Source organism: Xyrauchen texanus, chromosome 5, assembly GCF_025860055.1.
Source record: "Xyrauchen texanus isolate HMW12.3.18 chromosome 5, RBS_HiC_50CHRs, whole genome shotgun sequence".
Classification (NCBI taxonomy): domain Eukaryota; kingdom Metazoa; phylum Chordata; class Actinopteri; order Cypriniformes; family Catostomidae; genus Xyrauchen; species Xyrauchen texanus.
The window spans coordinates 45,443,064-45,464,449 of record NC_068280.1 but is presented as its reverse complement, the minus strand read 5'-3'; the positions used below and the strand labels follow the sequence as shown (position 1 = coordinate 45,464,449).

The 21,386-nt window shown below is 36.0% G+C and overlaps 2 protein-coding genes across 2 annotated transcripts in view; both read right to left on the bottom strand.

Moving 5' to 3' along the window:
* Positions 1-12,356, bottom strand: part of zgc:112980 (uncharacterized protein LOC503706 homolog) — a 38,533-nt gene extending 26,177 nt beyond the window's left edge. Inside the window, exons 1-13 of the mRNA XM_052127045.1 lie at positions 12,344-12,356; positions 12,092-12,201; positions 11,039-11,144; positions 10,723-10,816; positions 10,373-10,529; positions 10,076-10,265; positions 9,625-9,747; positions 5,737-5,790; positions 5,524-5,643; positions 5,060-5,221; positions 3,263-3,316; positions 2,342-2,384; positions 2,001-2,217 (exon numbers count right to left, since the gene is read on the bottom strand). Coding sequence (XP_051983005.1) covers positions 2,001-2,217; positions 2,342-2,384; positions 3,263-3,316; positions 5,060-5,221; positions 5,524-5,643; positions 5,737-5,790; positions 9,625-9,747; positions 10,076-10,265; positions 10,373-10,529; positions 10,723-10,816; positions 11,039-11,144; positions 12,092-12,200 — 1,429 coding nt within the window. The 5' untranslated portion in view covers position 12,201; positions 12,344-12,356. The remainder of the gene's footprint in view (positions 1-2,000; positions 2,218-2,341; positions 2,385-3,262; positions 3,317-5,059; positions 5,222-5,523; positions 5,644-5,736; positions 5,791-9,624; positions 9,748-10,075; positions 10,266-10,372; positions 10,530-10,722; positions 10,817-11,038; positions 11,145-12,091; positions 12,202-12,343) is intronic.
* A 972-nt stretch (positions 12,357-13,328) lies between these two features.
* ptcd1 (pentatricopeptide repeat domain 1) lies at positions 13,329-20,633 on the bottom strand. Its single transcript, XM_052127046.1, has 8 exons — positions 20,088-20,633; positions 18,655-18,795; positions 18,325-18,543; positions 18,129-18,230; positions 16,974-17,744; positions 15,542-15,658; positions 15,140-15,322; positions 13,329-14,618 (listed from the first exon to the last, which is right to left on the bottom strand). The coding sequence occupies exons 1-8, from the start codon at positions 20,523-20,525 to the stop codon at positions 14,448-14,450; spliced, it is 2,142 nt and encodes a 713-aa protein (XP_051983006.1). The 5' UTR covers positions 20,526-20,633; the 3' UTR covers positions 13,329-14,447.
* Positions 20,634-21,386: the final 753 nt, after the last annotated feature.

Here is a 21,386-nt window from a genome sequence, read left to right as displayed (position 1 = left end):
ATCTGCTATATGCTTGTCCTATAAATTCATGATTAAAAACGAAAATGTGAATGAAAATAAAAGCTATTAAATGTCTTATTAAAATATATATATTTTTTTTTGCATAGCCTAATTTCAAACATTACAAGTAAACACGCTACCAAGAAGGCCAGAAAACATGGGCAAGTTCTTGAAAAGGAAAAATATTGACAATGGTTAGCTTATGTGGGATAGTGGTGTGCCATATAATTTTTTTGTCGAAAAAAGTGTGCCGAGGCAGAAAAATGTTGGGAAACACTGATTTATGAAACTCAGACAACACCGGCAATTATATAACATTATGCAATAGCAATAATGTATACTGTATTTCTGTCCTAAATTCTTCACTCTCTTACATTGTTAAGGCCCTCAAATAAAACCTACAAGCCTTTATTTCGCATGAAGTAAAACATTTGAAATTCTATGTGCATTTGAAAATGTTTCTTAATCTATCATCTCGAAAGTAATGGAGCAAGCAAGCATGTCATTTACATTGTGTGTGTATGAGCCAAGAACATTTGGCATTGCGCAAATAAACAGTGAAACTATACAAATCATGGCTTGTATTTTCGTGGGAGTTTGGCACGAACCTCCGTCGACGGTACACCCATCAGAGCACCTTAAAGTGGTTCATCATAACGCGCTGCTCTGAATGCGGCCGGTCCATTCATTTTAGGTGCTCAAATAATACAACAAGAACAGAATATGAGACACAAAAACATGTCATGGTAATCATGGTATATCCATATTCGCTTAAACTTCACATATGTGGACAGAAAATTGTGACTGGAATATGAAGTATGTAATGCAGATATGCATGTATGACAACTTATGTCATAAAATGCCAAGTAGACTGGTACCTCTTTGCTTTCACATTGCACAAATCAATCGAACCACAAATTAATGAACCTTTTCACTTTTGGGTCCTTTTAGGAGGGCCTGAGACCATTTGGGTTGTTCACATGTACCGCTCTGAGAGCGCTTGTAGTGTTCAAACGAACCAGGTGTGTAAAGGCCCTAAAATCTCTTCCACGGTCACTTTACGCAACTCAGATGCGGCACTGACCGCACAGAGAAATGCATGTTTTGGAGTTTATTTTCACCTGCTTCCTTAATATTTTAACTTTAATAAAGGATGCTTTACAGATATAATGAAGGGGTGTTTCATTGCGAAATGGAATGCGGTACAATAATCGTTTTTATCTTGATCTTGTTTTCATAATCGTTGGAAGCCAAAGTCGTAATTGAAAATAAAATTGGATTAATCGTCCAGCCCTATCGGAAAGTTTTTGGGAAGGTCAATTTTCAGTGCAAATTACTTTAATGAATTTACTTACATATTTATGAAAGTTTCCTGAATAATGACACACAATCGCTCCGTTTGTGGCATTTATACTGTCACTTAAAATTCCCTTATTTAGGGCATTAAAATGTGATTGGATTTTTAATGCCCAATAATCACAAACGAAAGTTTCCTAAATAAGGGCCATTATTCGGAACCAGTCAAAGCAAACTTTACGTGCATGATGTGTATTGACTTGCATGTAAAAAGACCCTTCATGCAGTGAAAAAAATCTGTTCTCAGTCGCATATACGAGTGATTTACTAGCAATGTAGAGGGCTGGATCAAGGGCTTTCAAACTGCAAACACAATAAAAATGACCTGTATGCTATATTGAAATTTCATTCTTTTCCTCACACAAACCTTGTGTGGTTTTAAAAGACATAGAATATGAATCAAAGTACTCATAGTAATCATACTTTTATGTTAGTTCCTTTTTTGAGGAGCTTGATAGCCCCTATTCACTGTATGCGAAATAGCATCCTGGAGATTCTTCAAAATTTCTTAATTTTTGTTACACAGAGAGTAATAGGATTTTGGACCAACATGAGGTAGAGTAAGCTACTCCTGTAGGTGTCTCTCAAGAGCAAAATTATGATATTTTAAAGTGGAAATAAAATTGCATCCATCAGTTCTCTACCTTCAATGGGTGTCCACACAGTGGATAGTAAAGGATCAAACACAATCATTTGGCCAATTCCTGAATCAGATTCTTGATGTTGTATGTCAGGGGCGTGGCCTGATGTGAGGATTCTGAGGTAAGCTCTGAACTGCTGAGGCGTCAATCGGGAGGCAGGGCAAGATGCACCATGCATTGGGGATAACAGGGTGTGAACTGCACCACTGTATTCTCCAACCTACATACACAAACACACATACAAATTTTATTTAAGAAAGGGCATTCACACCATCACAATAATTTCAAACAAAATGTCTGAAAATCAGAATATATGATAAATGAATGGCTTTATTCAATTGTACCTTGCACAGATACAGGGGAACCAAGTCTCTCATTCTCTGCATCCTAAATCCCAGAAAAAATGTAAGATTATACCATAAAAAGGAATAACAATATGCAGTGTTTATACAGTATCTCACAAGTGAGTACACCGCTCACATTTTTGTAAATATCTTTTCATGTGACAACACTGAAGAAATTACACTTTGCTTCAATGTAAATGAGTGAGTGTACAGCTTGACCACAGGTTTAGACTTTAATTGCTGTGTGTTGAGTTATTTTGAGGGGACAGCAAATTTACACTGTTATACAAGCTGTACACTCGCTACTTTACATTGTAGCAAAGTGTCATTTCTTCAGTGTTGTCACATGAAAAGATATAATCAAATATTTACAAAAATGTGAGGGGTGTACTCACTTTTGTGAGATACTGTATGTAGAGATAAACTGATAATCCATTTGACCAATATGCATTAGCCATATTCACAATTTTCTACTTAACTGGTTTTTAGTCCATTAATATCACAAATATTACTTAAGACAGGAAGGAAAAAAAACACAAAAAAAAAACACTATACGTTTTAGCAAGATTCACAATTTACAACTTAACTGTTTTTTGGTTAAAATCAGGTGTCCAGATAAAAATGATTGTTTCAAATCTATTTGGAAACATCCCACTTTGTCATAATTGATTTAATTTTCAACTATTTTTTTGTTCTTTTTTATCATTATTATTAATATTCATAATTAATATTCTGTTTTTATTGTTGTAGTCTACGTAATGATTATTTATTGAGTCAAAAAGCAAAAATAAAAGTAATGCATATTGGCAATTGGACACTAAAATTAATCTGCAACATCAGAAGAAAAAAAAAAGGACTCAATACCAGCCAATCTCTATTTATAGAACACACAATGCATGTTCATATGCAGCTGACACTCACGTGGGATTGTTGGTGCTTTTAACAACTTTGAGATAGCGAGCCATCTCACGGTACCTAATAAACACAAAATATTCTGTCATCAATTACTCACCCTTGAGTTGTCACAAATCCACAAGTTGTCATTTTTTCCCATGGAACACAAAAAGAGGATTTTAAAGAATCTTTATGCAGCTCATAAAAGTTAATAGTTCTTTAAGTTCCAAAGCAAAATAAAAGTATCAGAAAAAATAAAAAAAGACAAATTTTGTGCCATATTCCAAAGTCTTCTGAGAGTCATACAATTGGCTTGTGTGAGAAAAATATACATTAATTTAATACATTTAATTTTGCCATCCCACAAAGCTTGTTTCTAGCCCTCATTTGCATCCAGATGAAAAAAATGTCTGTTCTTCAGAAAACCTGGGACCGTTTTCGAAAAGATTTTTATCTTACCACTAGGAGTGCTCCAAAGAGTCCCTAGCAAGGAGTTGTTGCTTAAAACCTATATTCACAAAACAGCTAAGAGCAAATTTTAGTAAGAAAATATTAAAATGGAGTAAGGCGTGGGGGCCTGTGTAGCTCAGAGAGTATTGACGCCAACTACCACCCCTGGAGTCACGAGTTCAAATCCAGGGCATGCTGAGTGAATCCAGGCAGGTCTCCTAAGCAACCAAATTGGCCCGGTTGCTAGGGAGGGTAAAGTCACATGGGATAACCTCCTCATGGTCCCTATAATGTGGTCCTCGCTCTCGGTAGGGAGCTTGGTGAGTTTTGTGTGGATGACGCAGAGAATAGCGTGATGCCTCCACACGCAAGCTATGTCTCCGCGGTAACCTGTAGGTACACCTGGACACAGTTTTTCTTGGTTGTTGGCAGATAAGATGTTCCAAGCTTCTTGGGCTGTATCAATTGCTTTGGTCTCTTTATGTAATCTCAGACTGAAATGATCTTCAGTGGGGGGTTTTGTGTGGGCAATGACAGAATTCTTCTATTCTAATCTTTTCTATTTGCAATAGTAATGTTTGGGAGTCTAACGTTAATATTTCCAATTGACACACAAAAGCTGAATATATAAAGAACCATCTTAAGACAAATGCTTTTGTGAAACATCTTATGTGCCTTTTGCACAGTACTAAAATTATATATTATAATTTATTTATTTATTTATATATATAAGCAATATCCCATGAGCAAGAGTGTGATATGGCCCTACATCAGCACTTACTGCGGCCGAATCACAGCAGTGCTGATTTAGGGCCATATAGCACTCTCGCTCGTGTGATATTGCTTATACAACAGTTCAATGAACAAGTACATTTTAAAAAATTAGGAAAAACTGAGTAGTCATAAACGCATTTGTGCATGGATCTACTTTCTTACACAGCGGATCAGAATCCGCCTTTGCTGGTTCAAACCAAATGATGCGTTCAAGCCTTCTTTAGTAATTCAAAAATGTCACTTCAGAAAAAGCATCACGGCTTGAGCTGTTTCTAACAAGTTAGTGGATAAACAAGGATGTGTGTGTGTGTGTGTGTGTGTGTGTGTGTGTGTCACTATGAACTGTCGTTGTAAGGCAAGAGCATAATGATTCTTCAGAAATGTCTTCCCCATAGAAAGAACAGTTTGGAACAACCCAATTCAGTAAATTACAATTTTTATTTTGTTGTGAATATGTGCAAATGCAGATTCCATGCAGGCCTATGTATATGACATATATTTACAAAACATACCAATGTAAATACAAGTAAATGTAGACAATTCTTGATAAATAGGCAAACGTAACATCGCATTTTAATTACATTAAGAAAGAGGGCTTACTTGTTTTGTTTTTGAAGTTTACAGACTCTGGCTTGAATCACTTTCAGAGATTCATGCAAAATTTCAAGCCTTCGACCTTTGACATGCCTTTCTCCACTGACATTCTGACCTTTTATCACTGCAGAGAGCAAGGGATCATCCCAACGTAGAACATTCAGACTGCTGAAAAATGGCACTAATTTAATATCATTGACAATTTACAATTACGGTACTAGGCCACAAAGTACAAATGATGCCAGTTTAAAAAAATTAATAAAATAAAACCAAATATTCAATTAAAAATCAACAAGCGTGCAAGCCTGATTTCCAAAAAGGAAAATTTTTGTCATCATTTAATCACCCTAACAATCCCTAACAGTGATAGTTAACGTACTATTCTAGCACTTTTAAAAAAAAGCAGACAGAGGTAAACAATACTTCTTTTCCAACCATAAGTGAAGGTGCGTATATGTGCAAGTTGTTACCTTTTTGAAAATGTGCAGCTGGAAGGCAAAGGAAGCCGCTGGAAGAAAGACTGTAACTGCTTTGTGAAAGAGGTGGGAAAATCAAACTCAACTAAAAGTGTCCACACCTTTGTCATAACTCTGGAAGATAAACATACAAAAAGATGGTTTATAAGAAAACAACAAAATATACACTCCAAAAACCAATATATATATATAAAAATTAAAAATTACCTCCAAAGGAGCAATGTCACAGAACTAGATACAGCTACAGCAGCATGGGCATTTCTGCAAAGGAGATTTGACACCATTTATTAGTGATGCCATGTTGATACTAATATACACTCACCTAAAGGATTATTAGGAACACCTGTTCAATTTCTCATTAATGCAATTATCTAATCAACCAATCACATGGCAGTTGCTTCAATGCATTTAGGGGTGTGGTCCTGGTCAAGACAATCTCCTGAACTCCAAACTGAATGTCAGAATGGGAAAGAAAGGTGATTTAAGCAATTTTGAGCGTGGCATGGTTGTTGGTGCCAGACGGGCCGGTCTGAGTATTTCACAATCTGCTCAGTTACTGGGATTTTCACGCACAACCATTTCTAGGGTTTACAAAGAATGGTGTGAAAAGGGAAAAACATCCAGTATGCGGCACTCCTGTGGGCGAAAATGCCTTGTTGATGCTAGAGGTCAGAGGAGAATGGGCCGACTGATTCAAGCTGATAGAAGAGCAACTTTGCCTGAACTAACCACTCGTTACAACCGAGGTATGCAGCAAAGCATTTGTGAAGCCACAACACGCACAACCTTGAGGCGGATGGGCTACAACAGCAGAAGACCCCACCGGGTACCACTTATCTCCACTACAAATAGGAAAAAGAGGCTACAATTTGCAAGAGCTCACCAAAATTGGACAGTTGAAGACTGGGAAAATGTTGCCTGGTCTGATGAGTCTCGATTTCTGTTGAGACATTCAGATGGTAGAGTCAGAATTTGGCGTAAACACAATGAGAACATGGATCCATCATGCCTTGTTACCATTGTGCAGGCTGGTGGTGGTGGTGTAATGGTGTGGGGGATGTTTTCTTGGCACACTTTAGGCCCCTTAGTGCCAATTGGGCATCGTTTAAATGCCACGGCCTACCTGAGCATTGTTTCTGACCATGTCCATCCCTTTATGGCCACCATGTACCCATCCTCTGATGGCTACTTCCAGCAGGATAATGCACCATGTCACAAAGCTCGAATCATTTCAAATTGGTTTCTTGAACATGACAATGAGTTCACTGTACTAAAATGGCCCCCACAGTCACCAGATCTCAACCCAATAGAGCATCTTTGGGATGTGGTGGAACGGGAGCTTCGTGCCCTGGATGTGCATCCCACAAATCTCCATCAACTGCGAGATGCTATCCTATCAATATGGGCCAACATTTCTAAAGAATGCTTTCAGCACCTTGTTTTATCAATGCCACGTAGAATTAAGGCAGTTCTGAAGGCTAAAGGGGTCAAACACAGTATTAGTATGGTGTTCCTAATAATCCTTTAGGTGAGTATATATATATATATATATATATATATATATATATATATATATATATATATATATATATATATGAATATAATATTTATATTACTGCCTTTCTACAGTAACAGTAGTACCGAGTAGACTTAATTCTGTACAATCGCACCATTGGTCTGACAGGCAGCAGCTTTCAAATATATTATATTAAACAACAATTTGTTCACAAATTTTTAACTTGAAAAACCTATGAGAATTTTTTTTTTGTCAAAATGTAAATAACTCGTGTTAACCAACACAAAATATGCAGCATTTGAAAGCTTAGAAGCTCTATTTTACAATGCATGCAGGCATTGTGACCAAAACTGTTAATGGAGCACCGGTGGAGAGAGTCAGCAGCTTCAAGTTCCTTTGTGTCCACATTACTGAGGAACTCACATGGTCCGTCCACACAGAGGCCGTTGTGAAGAAGGCTCACCAGCGCCTCTTCTCCCTGAGACGGCTGAGGAAGTTTGGAATGAACCACTACATCCTCACACGGTTCTACACCAGTAGAGAACATCCTGACTGGCTGCATCACCACCTGGTACGGCAATAGCACCACCCACAACCACAAAGACCGGCAAAGGGTGGTGCGAACTGCCAGAAACCTCATAGGAGGTGAGCTTTCCTTCCTCCAGGACATATATAACAGGCGGTGTGTGAAAAAAGCTTGAAGGATCATAAGAGACTCCAGCCACCAGAGTCATGGGCTGCTCTCACTACTTCCATCAGGCAGGCGGTATCGCAGCATCAGGACTTGCACAAGGCGACTACATGACAGTTTCTTCCCCCAGGCAATCACACTTTTGAACGCTTGATCTCTCATGATCAATATACACCAGCACTGCACTTAATTAATCTATTATCTAACACTGGACTGTTATAATTATATTCGCCTCAATAGAACTATAGCAGATACATATTTTTTTTGATGTTTTTTCACGCCTGACGGAGAAGAGGAATTACACAGATCACAGTCCAGATGCACTCTAAACTTTCACAGCTTCTTCTTATGTAGATCCCAAAGTATTAGCGAATAAAATAAAAAAATAAAAAATAAATTCAGAAGCAGTCTCGTTTTGGAATAAGCAGAGCCGGAGCTCTTTAAAGGAAAAAAAAAAAGTGCACAACTTAAATATATTAATGTTGTATTTAAAAATATATATATTTATTATTGTCATCATTAGTATTTGTTTACAATTTATAACAATATTTAAATTGAATGGGTTCCAAAAAAATAACTGTGTGAATGAAAAGTGGACCGATGTCTTACAACTAAACTAAAAAAAATTAAATAAAAAAAAAGGAGAAGTCCAGATGCAAGTTGAAATTTTTTTGGAAAAAAAAGATAGAAAACACTGGTTTATTTTCTACTGAAGACTTGAATTACAGTTAAATTTGCTGCAACATTATTCAATATACTAGTTAATAATAAAGTGTTTCTTGATATATACATTTATATTGAAATAATGTGTAGTTACATGTTTGTGTGTCTACATATTAAAGAGTACTCCCAATTAGTTCCACAAAATAATGTAAAGATATTCTAAACTGATTATGCAAAAAATGGCCCTACATCATGGTATCGGATCAGGATTGGCCGATACTGAGATTTCCGGTATCAGAATCGGAAGAGAAAAAGTGGTATCGGTGCATCCCTACTTTAAATGTTGTTGTTTTTTTGTTTTTTCATTCAGTATCAATTTTAAAAACCATGGCCGATTAATCGGTTATCCGCTTTTCTTCCCAACTTAGTTATCGGTATCGGCAAAATCCTATATCGGTCAACCTCTAATAACAATATGATTTTTTACAGTGAATTTCTTTTCTGAATTAAACTTAATAAAAAGTATTTTCCCCCCTTTAATTCAGTGAATGTCATTTAGAGGTATTTTTACAAAATATTTTTTTTCCCCTCTTTATTGTTATTAAGCACGTTTAATACAACCTTCTAAGTCAGGGCACAAGCTGAATAATCAGTTAAGAGCTAATGATTAACTGTTGCAATAATTGCAGAATAGTCGAATAATCGTTAGATTGATCGATTATCAAAATAATCATTTATTGCAGCCCTAGATACAAAACACTTGATCCTCCCGTTTCTTTTTTCTTTGGTCAAGTTAAGCCATTCATTTTGGGTATGCCACAGAAACAGAAAATATTTTAAAACACTTTCAGAGCTAAAAGGGCTTTTTTTTTTTCTCTAATCGAGACCACTTATTCTGAAACATGGATGACATGTAGCGACATGGAGAATAAAGTTATTGATTAAATTTCTTACAAAGTCGTGGAATTAATTATTATTGATTTGAAAAAAGGCAGCATAAAAAAGCAGAACCACCAAACTATTGGCAGATGTTCTCAATAAACAGGTATCAGTACTGGCACACAAATTTTAAATGGGTGCATACCCACTTTAATTAAAGGAATACATTCAATGGCATATTCGTTTTTAATTTGATAGACAATTGTGACATTTCACTGGCATTCGTATAAATTACAATATTGCTACATGAAAAGCATATGTGTAATAGTGTATATGCGTATATTACCCAGGAGCAGTGTGAGTGATGAAAAGCTTGATGGCCCCTAATAGCATAACGATACAGGCCTTTGGATTCTCCTTCATTGCTTCATGCAAAAACACTTCGATATGGTTACTCACAACAGTGTAACTACCAAAAAAAGAAAAGAAACTATTTTAGTATTGTGCATTTCAAAATTCAACACATTGATTGCAGAATTTAATTATTGCTTATAACTAATGGTGCTTTCTAAAGATGGGCTCCAGTAAGCCTTTTTGCATGCATTTTGTGTTAGAAAATAGAATTCTTGACCAATTTTCAATCATTGTTATGAACTTTACCTCAGTTATCAAATTGAACTGAATTTCTACCAAAAACAAATATTTCATGATGCATTGTATTATTCAGTAAAGAATTGTAATGAAATATGTAAAATATAAAGCAAATTTTTTTTTAATAATATAAAGGATTCACTCACTCATATTCCAGCATCTTCATGTGATGTTTCTGGCAACCTTTACATCCTGCATTGTGACTCTGTGAAGTGTTGTTATTTGTACGGTGGCAGCTGCACTGACAGCTCGTGGTATGGAATGTATTCTCAAACCCCATCAAAAATGATGCATACTTTACTGCCAGAATACCAGCAAATTTCTGCAGAGAAGTCTCTATCACACCACACACACATTTGGAAAATTTAGGCTGACACAGTTGCTCTTACATGTGCTGAGAATTAAATAAAATCCAGAATTAAATCAAGCGAGAGAGAACACACCAGCACGTCTTAGGTCCGAATCCATATCTAGTGGGTCGAAGGTGAAGTTAAGCTCATGCAGATATCCCATGAGGCTTTTATCACGAAGAGCCTTCCAGTAGACACTGTGCTTGTGGGCATTACAGTGGCAAATGCCAGGGATGGTCCAGAACTCACACTTTTTAACACAAAAACATCCAAATGGAAATAATGTCATAGGAAGAAAAGAAAAAAAAGAAAAAAGACCGACCTCAAAAAAGCCTTTTTTTCATGCAAAACATTTTTCTTTGAGAGATGCAACCTAGATCTCAATGTGATATAAACTTGATTTGTGTTCAAAGTTACAATTTTCAGAGTCTGTGTTAACTCACCATGGAGGCCAGTTTGTCACAGATATAGCAAAAACATTGATCACAATGCTTCGCATTCTCTTGTAAGGGTCCTGAGACGTCTTGTTCTACACGGCTGGAACGAGCAACACACACACACACACACACACACACACACACACACACACACACACACACACACACACACACACACACACACACACACACACACACACAGAGAGAAATTGACAAAAAAAAAAAAAAATGCCAAATTCAGCCAAAAGCTATTTTGCTATCTGAGAAGTACTGACAACCCCAGCACAAGTAATACACATGATGTCATCATTGTGTTACTGACCTGAATGGCAGTAAGCAGTCATATCTTGCATGTGGAAGCACTGTTGCAGTTTGGGAGAATGTTATAGCCAGGTCCTCATCCAGTTCCTCAATATGCTTCGATATTTCTGAGATGAACAGAATCAAAAGAGAAACAGATCAATGACAACTTAATTCTTATTTATTATACAGCAAATTTTTCATTAAATAGTGTCACATATAAATTATAATGTTTCTTAAATATTTTATTGTATTATTTCCTTACAAAAAGTATTCTGGTGGTACCATGGTATAGTGATAAAATTGGGTGTTAATTCGATGGTGCTTATATACAATGTCACAGAATGATTACCATTTATCATGGTATTTACATGGTACTCCAAGGTACTTAAAATAATAAGAACAACATGGCATTGCCAGAGTTAAAGCCAAAAAACATGGCACTACCATAACACATGCCAAAAAACTATGGTATTACCATAACACATGTCATAAAACTATAGTATTACCATAACACATGTCAAAAAACTATGGTATTACCATAACACATGTCAAAAAACTATGGTATTACCATAACACATGTCAAAAAACTATGGTATTACCATAACACATGTCAAAAAACTATGGTATTACCATAACACATGTCATAAAACTATGGTATTACCATAACACATGTCATAAAACTATAGTATTACCATAACACATGTCAAAAAACTATGGTATTACCATAACACATGTCAAAAAACTATGGTATTACCATAACACATGTCAAACAACATAGAATTACCATAACACATGTCCAAAAACTATGATATTAACATGCCAAAAAATACGGTATTACCATAGTACATGCCACAAAACTATGGTATTACCATAGTACAAGCCAAAAAGCATGGTATTGTCATACTGCATGTCCAAAAACATGGCATTACCTTAGCGCATGTCCAAAACAAAAAGTGGTGCAACCACGATACATGCACAAAAAAACAGGGTATTACCATGGTACTTTTTGTCAATGTTATTTTACTGTATTGCTAGTGTCACGTTAAAGTTTTTGTGAGGTAAAACAGGTTACCTGTTCCGTTTTTCTCGTTTTCAACAATTAGCACAGAAGAATCGTTGTGTGTCAAGTTTCCATCATCATCTTCATCGCTCAAAACAATTATCGGTATATTTTGATCCATCCTACAAAACATCACAGAAGAAACAACCTTGAATAAAAGACTAAACCATGTAACATTTGTGTCCGTGTCATACAAGCTTAAAAAATATAATATTGTCTATTTGTTTGTAAATTAAAACTTGCATGTTCTATCGAAACACCCACGTCAGAAGGTGGCTGCGCGCGTTCAAGATTGGCGCCTTCGTTTATCACGTGACTCTGACCAAATCGGAAATCACCGCGGCTTCAAATCGCAGGGTTGGTGTCTATCATTATATATTTATATAATCTATCTATCATTATATATTTACAAGATATATTATAAATGTAATATAAGATATATTTATATTATATTTATATATATTTAATATAAGATATAATTATTGATTTTATTTGACATAATATATTTATAAGATATATCTTGTATTTAATTTAATGTTTATGAAAACATAATATGTATGGTATCATAGGAAGTGTCTGCCGTGAGTGTCTGTCACCTTTTACTTTTCTAGTAAAAGTCAGTTGTACTGTGCACTCCTTTTATACTTTTATAAAATCGTATTGATCAAATTAACATTAGGTTACTTAAATATTTCTCATTAAAGCATCATATTATAGAAGAGAAAACATTAGTGGCATGAAATGAAATGGTGAGCTGGTAATTAGAGATGTACAGTTTGACCCAAAATATCCAATATAAATATAAAATATTGAATTTCAAATCACCTTTCTTTTATTTCGAAAACTTTTTTGAAGTAAAACATTTTTTATGGTATATTTTAACTTATTTACCTCAAAATTACTATCTTACCCCATTCCCTCCATTATCATATAAAATAAGCACATTTTATGTTATCTTCACTTCAATAATAATAATATATAAAAATATCAGTTGAGAAAATTAAAAAACAGTCCAAAAACTGTATCTTAAACATTGGGCCATCTACTGGAATAAAATAACAATTACATGAAATAACAATTATATCCTGTAGATGGCATCAGCACTTCATTCATTGGCTGATCTTTTTAATCCACTGTTGTAACAAACTTATTATATTGGGAAGCATATTATATATATATATATATGTATGTATGTATGTATGTATATATAAAACCACCAGATTTGTTTGTTTTGTTATGAAGAGTTTTTATTTATTCCACCCACAAGACAGACAAGCACAATGTAAAATACTGAATCAATTATATACATTAACCCCCCCACCCCATACACACACACAAAGATTTTGCAGTAATGCCTCAATATGCTGTCACACCTGAAAATGCTATCACAGTCAAATCTGACTCTTACAAAGAAAAGACAGAGTGATTGTTTTGTATTTAATTATTATCATTTATTTCAAACATCAAACTTCTAGCATAAACTTTGTCACAAAGGGGTCAAAGTCAGACAGTATTTCTGATATGTGTGGACAGATGTCTACACTTATGAGGGCCATCCCCTAATAAAACAAATTGGGCCTAAATCATCTAAATAGGTCAGATGATGTTGAACTTCAAATCTAGTGATGTGCACAGGTTTGTGTGATGATTAAGTTTAGGGGTTGCGTTAGGAAATAGAAAATATTATTAGCCTAATATGAAATTAATGGATAATACAATCTATGAGATGTCCTCAAAAATATAGTCTCTCTACTTTATGTGTGTGTTCTGCATTGTGGCTGATTTATTGATTTTATTTGACAAATAAAAAAAGAATTGCTCTGTGTTATGGTCTCACACATTCATTTCCTCCGGTGGGTCAAATTTGACCCGAACACGATGAGTGTTTCTCTTCTTTTTACAACCACTTAGACTCATCGAATCAAGTCCACATTTTTTTTTTTCATATGGCAATTGCAGGAAAAGTCCCCAAGCTTTGTACCACTCAGATGAGGGAAATCATTTTTATTACAAAAACAAAAACGATTCAGGTCAAAAATTACCAAAACAATGATTTAGGGTCAAGTTAAAATTATTTGCCATAATTTCCCTCTCAAGGTTGGGGATACCATCCCGAATAGAACTTTGAACCATTGTATGGCCAAGTGCAAACGGCATAATATGTGACAGATTACTGATTTTGTACTTTAAATTTAATAACAATTCAATCAACACACGCACACACACAAAATTATATATAGACAACAATTGGACAGTTCTTACATGACGTATGCACAACCAGCCTCAGATTATCCTTATTCATTTAAACTTAAGTTCAGGAAACTTAGAGACACTCATTTACTAGTACAACACATTTCTGGAATGGGATTTATTCAGAAACTTGATTTTGTGAGATCTCATCTTCATCAGTTTGTGGATCTGAGGGCCGATATTTGTCCCAGGGATGTGGCGTTTCTTGACCAGGCATGAACTCCAGCCATTCTTTGTAAAAACCACGGAAACCATCAATCTTCTCCAGGTATGTGTTCTGTGACTTTAACTGGATAGAGAAAGATATAATGCATATTCATGAGCACTGTGCTGCTACATTTAGAGCTTAAGTTTGTTTTATTAATATGACAAATGATAGCTTATGACTTGGCTTATGAATGATTACAATAAAATGGACAGCATCTCTCACTGGATGAGCCATATTCAAAGGCACTGCATAATAGGTGTGTTTTATGCACATCAATTTAATTGCATATTAATGTGGCAACCATAAACATCCTACAGTTTGGCTAATGAACCATATTATTTGGCAAATGTAAATATTTATTGAACAATAGTGTCTTTTATCAAATAGCGGTTGCCACCATTTTATATTTGCAATACAATGATAGTACCACAGTGGTTAAGGAGGTTTAGGGTCTATACTTCATTACTAACAGCTGGGCAAAATCCCAGTAACGCACATGCTCGCATGACTTATTGTTTTAAAACGTTTCCAAATAGTTTTTGTACATTTTTTATAACTAAAACGTAGACATGCATAAGAAGCAGTCCCACTCAGCTTCTAACCTTGTCATAGGAGGACGGATACTGAGCTGCAAACTCCAGCTGTCTGATGATGACATCATTGGGTGGCACTTGCAGTTTATGCATGTGACGGAGAAGCTCATGCAGATAAGCATAGTCCAAACGCTTCACTGCCTGACTGATCAGGGCACTGTACACATGAGTGTTCGGCACAAGGCCACATGACTGCACAAAATCAATACAAATAAGTGTGTGTTATATAAAACTGCACATTCAAACAATAAAAAGACATTTCAATAGGGAAAATGATAAAAGTTGTAATAGAGTTCTTCAACCTTTTTAGGATGCATTGTACTATTGCTTGTAATAAGGGTTCCCACACTATTTGTGCTATTGAAAACAACATTAGAAAGTATGGATAAATAAATAAAGTTATTTTCAGACCTCCATGTCAGAAAGCAGTTGCAGTCCATCTTTCTGTCTTCGGCAAGCCAGTGCAACACTACAGAATGTCTGTGTATTTGCAACCAAGCCTCTATTGACAATCAGGGCTTTTACAGCCTAAAGAGTGAGAAAACTGTTGTTGTTGTTTTTTCAAAGCAACATAGTCATTTTTGAAGAAAATACACTATTATTGCACAAATGGCTCCATTATTTTATTATGTACTCAAAGAAACTTCAATATTGATGTAATGGTTTGTTATCTGACCCTTTGCTAAGCCCCGCCTTAAAAACGTAACCTGTTATTGTCTGCCATATTATCTATCATACAAGCTTTTGTTCTTTTTTAATCTCAGTCTATGAAAGTCGAATGTGTTTGGATAGTTTTAAACAGAACTTTACTGAAATCATGCAATACTGTAAAAAAAACAAATTGTTCCCATTTCCAAATCTTTAAATAAATCGCACACTGTGGATTCAATTTGGTCAACCCTCGTTCTCAAATGAACATGTATAAGATCAGTAAGACACCAACATTTGCTTCTAGGTAAACTGAAGGAATAGTTCACCCAAATATTCACATTTTTGTCAACATTTACTCACTCTTATGCCATCCCAGATGTATAGGACTTTCTTCTGCAGAACAAAAACAAAGATTTTTCAGAAGAAAATCTCAGATCTGTAGGTCAATACAATGCAAGTCCATAATGGGGTTTAAAACTCGGAAGCTCTAAAAATCACATGAAGGCAGCATAAAAGTAATTCAGTCACGATTATGGCACAATCATGATTTCAAGCTTTATTACACTTGCTAGCACTTGACGCATGCACAGAGCGATAGATGGTGCTAAGAATTGTAATTGAGCTTGAAATCTTTATTGCCAAGGAGACTGCAGATGTCAAAATTTACAGTTTACCTGGTTAAATAAATAAAAAAATTAAAAAATTTACAGTGAGAATTTAGTTATATTTTGGTCTGTTCTCACCAAAAACCAATTGGATCGCTTCAGAACACATTGATTAAACCACTGGAGTCTAATGGATTACTTTTATGTAATCTATAAAACGTAACGTGCTTTTTTGGATCTTCAAATTTTGGTCACTATTCACTTTGTATGGACCTATAACGCTGAGAAATTCTTAAAATCTTTGTTTGTGTTCTACAGAAGAAAGTCACACACATCTGGGATGGCATGAGGGTAAGTAAATAATGAGTGGATTTTCATTTTCGGGTGAGCAATCACTTAAATCGGCCAAGCAAACATGGTTATAGGCCGATGTGATTAATTGCAAAATGGCCAAATATCGGCCGATGAATCAGCCTGGCTGTTATATCGCTGTTGTATCTATCACTAGAGTTTACCAAAGGGTCAATTAGTTAATTTCTTTAGTGTTAGTAGTACTTTCTGAACAGCTGATTAGATTATTTTCTAACCTTAGCACCATCCAAGTCCCCAATTTTGGCTATCCTTCTGATTAGGATGTTAAAAAAAGTCACATCCAACTTGACGCCACTCTTTTTGGCCACACTAATCAAACTCTGCACTGATTGGCTTCCAGGTTCCATGACATCAGCCAATAGCGTGATGGTTTTAATGGTGGGCTCCAATCCATCACTGGCCATCTTTTCCAAAAAGCCATCAAGGTTTCCAATTAACGCAAGTCTATCAGAGGCACTATTGACAGGGGCCAAGGCAACCACACCTGAGTGGCAAGTCGAAGGGTCCAGAAGGTTTGGGAGACCAGCACTTTGTGTTGACAACTGTGATTGAAAGGTCAGAGAGCCACTTATAACCTTCTGTTTTGAACTCAATGATAAAGGGAGAATTTGGGTTGCATCTTGAGATGCATGTATTCTGCTTTGATCTTTTTCCTTCTGAGTGATCAAATCACTTTCTTCAGCATGTGCATTGCTCATTGTGTGCATGTTTAGGATGCGAGATTTACGAGTATGTGTGTCTACAAATAGCTCTTTCTCAAATGCATCCATATCTAATGGCTTAAGATTTGAGCTCTGCGCTTTGACTTTCATCCTGCGGCTTATCCTTCCACTTGTGAGTTTTGGGGTCTCCTCTTCTGTACCCCTCAGGAGTAATGCAGAAGCCAGCTCAGGATCACCTATCCCACAATCTCGTGCTGCACGCAGGAGTATACTGTAATTCTGGGTGTCAGGTTTTATTCCGATTCTAAGCATCTGATGCCACACCTGAAAAACAAATGAAAACGAATAAATGAAGAACTTAAAATGTGTTTGTGGTTTGTACTGTTTGTTTCCATATGTATCTGTTTGTTAATATATTGTACTACGGTACTAATATAATAACACGCTTCACTATTTGTATCCCTTTGCTTCTCTGTGTTTGTGGATTTTAATTCATTGTTCATATTGATTTCTTTCACTGATTCGTTCAGTGACCATTTCTGGACAATGCTTATTTACTCCAGTAGGTGGCAACAAATTAGCTCTTATGTTATGAGTGAGTTGTTCAATCATTGAATTAACTAATTCATTAAAAAAAAAGTTGTTCACCACGAAACCAGAACAATTTGTACATGTATCTAATGTAAATCAGTGGCTGTGTGTACATACCTGTAAAGCAAGTCTGAAGCCCTGCAGCTTGTCTTTCACACAGCCAATCAACAGATACTGAAATGTCTCTTGTGTGATGGGTTGTCCACTTTGAAGCATGTCCTATTCAAATACACAATCCAAATGAAATTACAGTGGTGTTAGTGATACTAAGTAAATACTAATAGATAAAATATGAATGGATATTAATTCATACCCGCAGAATTTGAAAGCATGACTTCAGATCTCCAGCATGTGCTATTGTTTTGAGCAAGGCATGCTGGGTAATGGCACTGACAGGGACGTTCTTCTTGAGCAGCTCTTGCTTGAGTTTCAATGCCTGTTCCAGCCCAGCTTGTTTCCACGGCGACTCTGCACAAGCATTGAACAGTGCGGTGTATGTAGCATCAGATGGCTCTATCCCTCGCTTCTTCATCTGGTTATAGCATTACAACATTAATTTGCATTAACTAAAGAACAATCAAAATGCATCAAACTTTAAGGTTAAAATCATAAAGCATCATAATTTGAAGTATTGCCATCTTACATTATTGTACAGCTGGAAGGCTTTCTTAAGGTATCCTACGCGTCCACATCCACCGATGAGCACGGTGTAATTAAACTCCTCAGGCTGTAACCGTTCTCCTTTAAGCATATCACGTTCAAACAGAACTAATGCCTCAGCGAGCTGAAAAGAAAAAAACAATTTGAAATCACCACAGATGTCTGGGTGGGTTTATATGTAATAAAGACAAATAGAGAAATTCAGCCTGTAATTGGTCCAAACATTCTCCTTACTCTTACAAATATGTACTGTGGTGGGACCATGGTCTCAGATGATGATGATGATAATACCATGCCACTCTTTGATTACCATACTCATATATCAAAGGTAATGTAAGGGACTTAAACAATAGTAGTGTCCCCCAAAACATGTAATAGCTTTTCATTGACAAAAAATAACCAAAAAGTCCATCGTATTTCCATGCTTTTGTTGGTACCATGTTAATAAACTGTTTTTGGGCATGTATCATAGAAATACTTTGGCTTTTGGGACATATGTCATGATATCTTTTAAGTACCTTGGAGCACCAAAAAACTATTAAAAAGTACTATTGTACTGTGTATTTTGTCTACTGCAGCATGGAAATATAAATATACACCGATCTGCCACAACATTAAAACCACATGCCTAATATTGTGTAGGTCCCCCTCGTGCCTCGTCAGAATAGCATTCTGAGATGATATTCTTCTCACCACAGTTGTACAGAGTGGTTATCTGAGTTACCATAGACTTTGTCAGTTCGAACCAGTCTGGACATTCTCCGTTGACCTCTCTCATCAACAAGGTATTTCCATCCGCAGAACTCCCCTTCAATGGATGTTTTGGTTTTTGGCACCATTAGGAGTAAATTCTAGAGACTGTTGTGTGTGAAAATCCCAGGAGATCAGCAGTTACAGAAATACTCAAACCAGCCCATCTGGCACCAACAATCCATGCGACTGTCAAATCACCAAATCGTGAGGCAGCAAAGCAGTGCATAAAACCATGCAGATACGGGTCAGCAGCTTCAGTTAATGTTCACATCAACCATCAGAATGGGTAAAAATGTGAGCTCAGTGATTTGGACAAACAAAAAACATCCAATGAGCGGCAGTTCTGTGGACATAAATGTCTTGTTGATGAGAGAGGTCAACAGAAAATGTCCAGACTAGTTACAACTGACAAAGTCTACGGTAACTCAGATAACCACTCTGTACAATTGTGGTGAGAAGAATATATATATATATATATATATATACACACACACATACACATACACATATACATGCCTTTGTACCGAGTAAATACAAGGTTATTTGAACATTGGTATGTATAAAAACTTTACCATCTAATAATACAATCACTGTATACCGCCACAGACCTTTTTTTTTTTTTTTTGTCTGTGTTACGTGAAAGACTGTTTTTAGTCAACTTACTTTACCCGATTTAATTAGCTTTTTGCACTGGAGGAAATACCAATACGATGTATTTCTCCGACCCGTTTTGGATTTGAACTTCTCCACAACAGCGTCATTCCCATCAGCATCGGTGTATTTCAGATCCATCTGCTCCGGGGATGTTTTGCGGAAGGTTTGTCTGGATGAATAATTTCGGGAATATTCGCCAAAAACATCACTGGCATCTTCTCCCGGCACATGATCAGAGGGGTTTGTACTGGCATTATTGCTCTCAGCCCATTTCTGTGGTCTCAAAGGCACCGAATCACAGAAGAATCTCATAGGCCCTTCATATACTCGTTCTGTAGGACAGACAGCAGCTGGCTTGCGCACATTTGATGAAGCTGCGACGCACTTTACAACAATGAAACTGGCATTTCGTGTCAAAAAACCCGTCAGAAGAGCATGACGCAACATTCTGAAAACATCGACCTTTAATTAAAATCCCCTTTACCCATTAATCACACTTTCTAAACATAAGAAAATATGATACAGGATCATCCTCTCATTTCCTCACATGCGTACAGGGAGTCGCCATGATGTAAATACCAGAAACTAGACATTGTTAATAGAGGTGGCGATAATCGAACACTATATTTATTGTATTTGGTGTAGTATTGTTGTGAACATTTTATAATTAAACTTAGTTAGAATGTAAATGTAACGTGTAATTAAGCTACTCTCAATTTGATATATATAAAAAAATATATATATAAAAAATGATCATTATGCACGGGTTTGATTAGTAAGACTTCTTGTGTGTTCTTCTTCTGCTAAGGCTGCAGACATGTCACCAATATGTTACTGCCATCAAGTGATCTCTATTGAACATTTTGTTGAGAATGTCAGAGGTCTGGGATTCGATATATATAGATTTTGATTTTTTCGTTTTTTCCTATTTGTCATTCCAAAAGGAACTGGAGGTGTTTTATAAATCGCTAAAATATTTTCTAAACAAAAATATTCATATGTACCCAGTGTTTTTTCCCTTCATTCTTTTAATTCTGTTTTACACATATTTAGTTATATACACGTAATAAAACACACACACACACACACACACACACACACACACACACGCACGCACGCACACACACACACACACACATTTAGTCCTATAATTGTTCTTGCTGCTGCTTAGTTTTGATTCTGACATAAATAACTTTATTTGTGAGTGCCTGTTCAGAAAACCAATATTAAAGGAATATTTCGGGTTCAATACAAGGTAATCTCATTTAACAGCATTTGTGGCATAATGTTGAATATTTACCACACAAA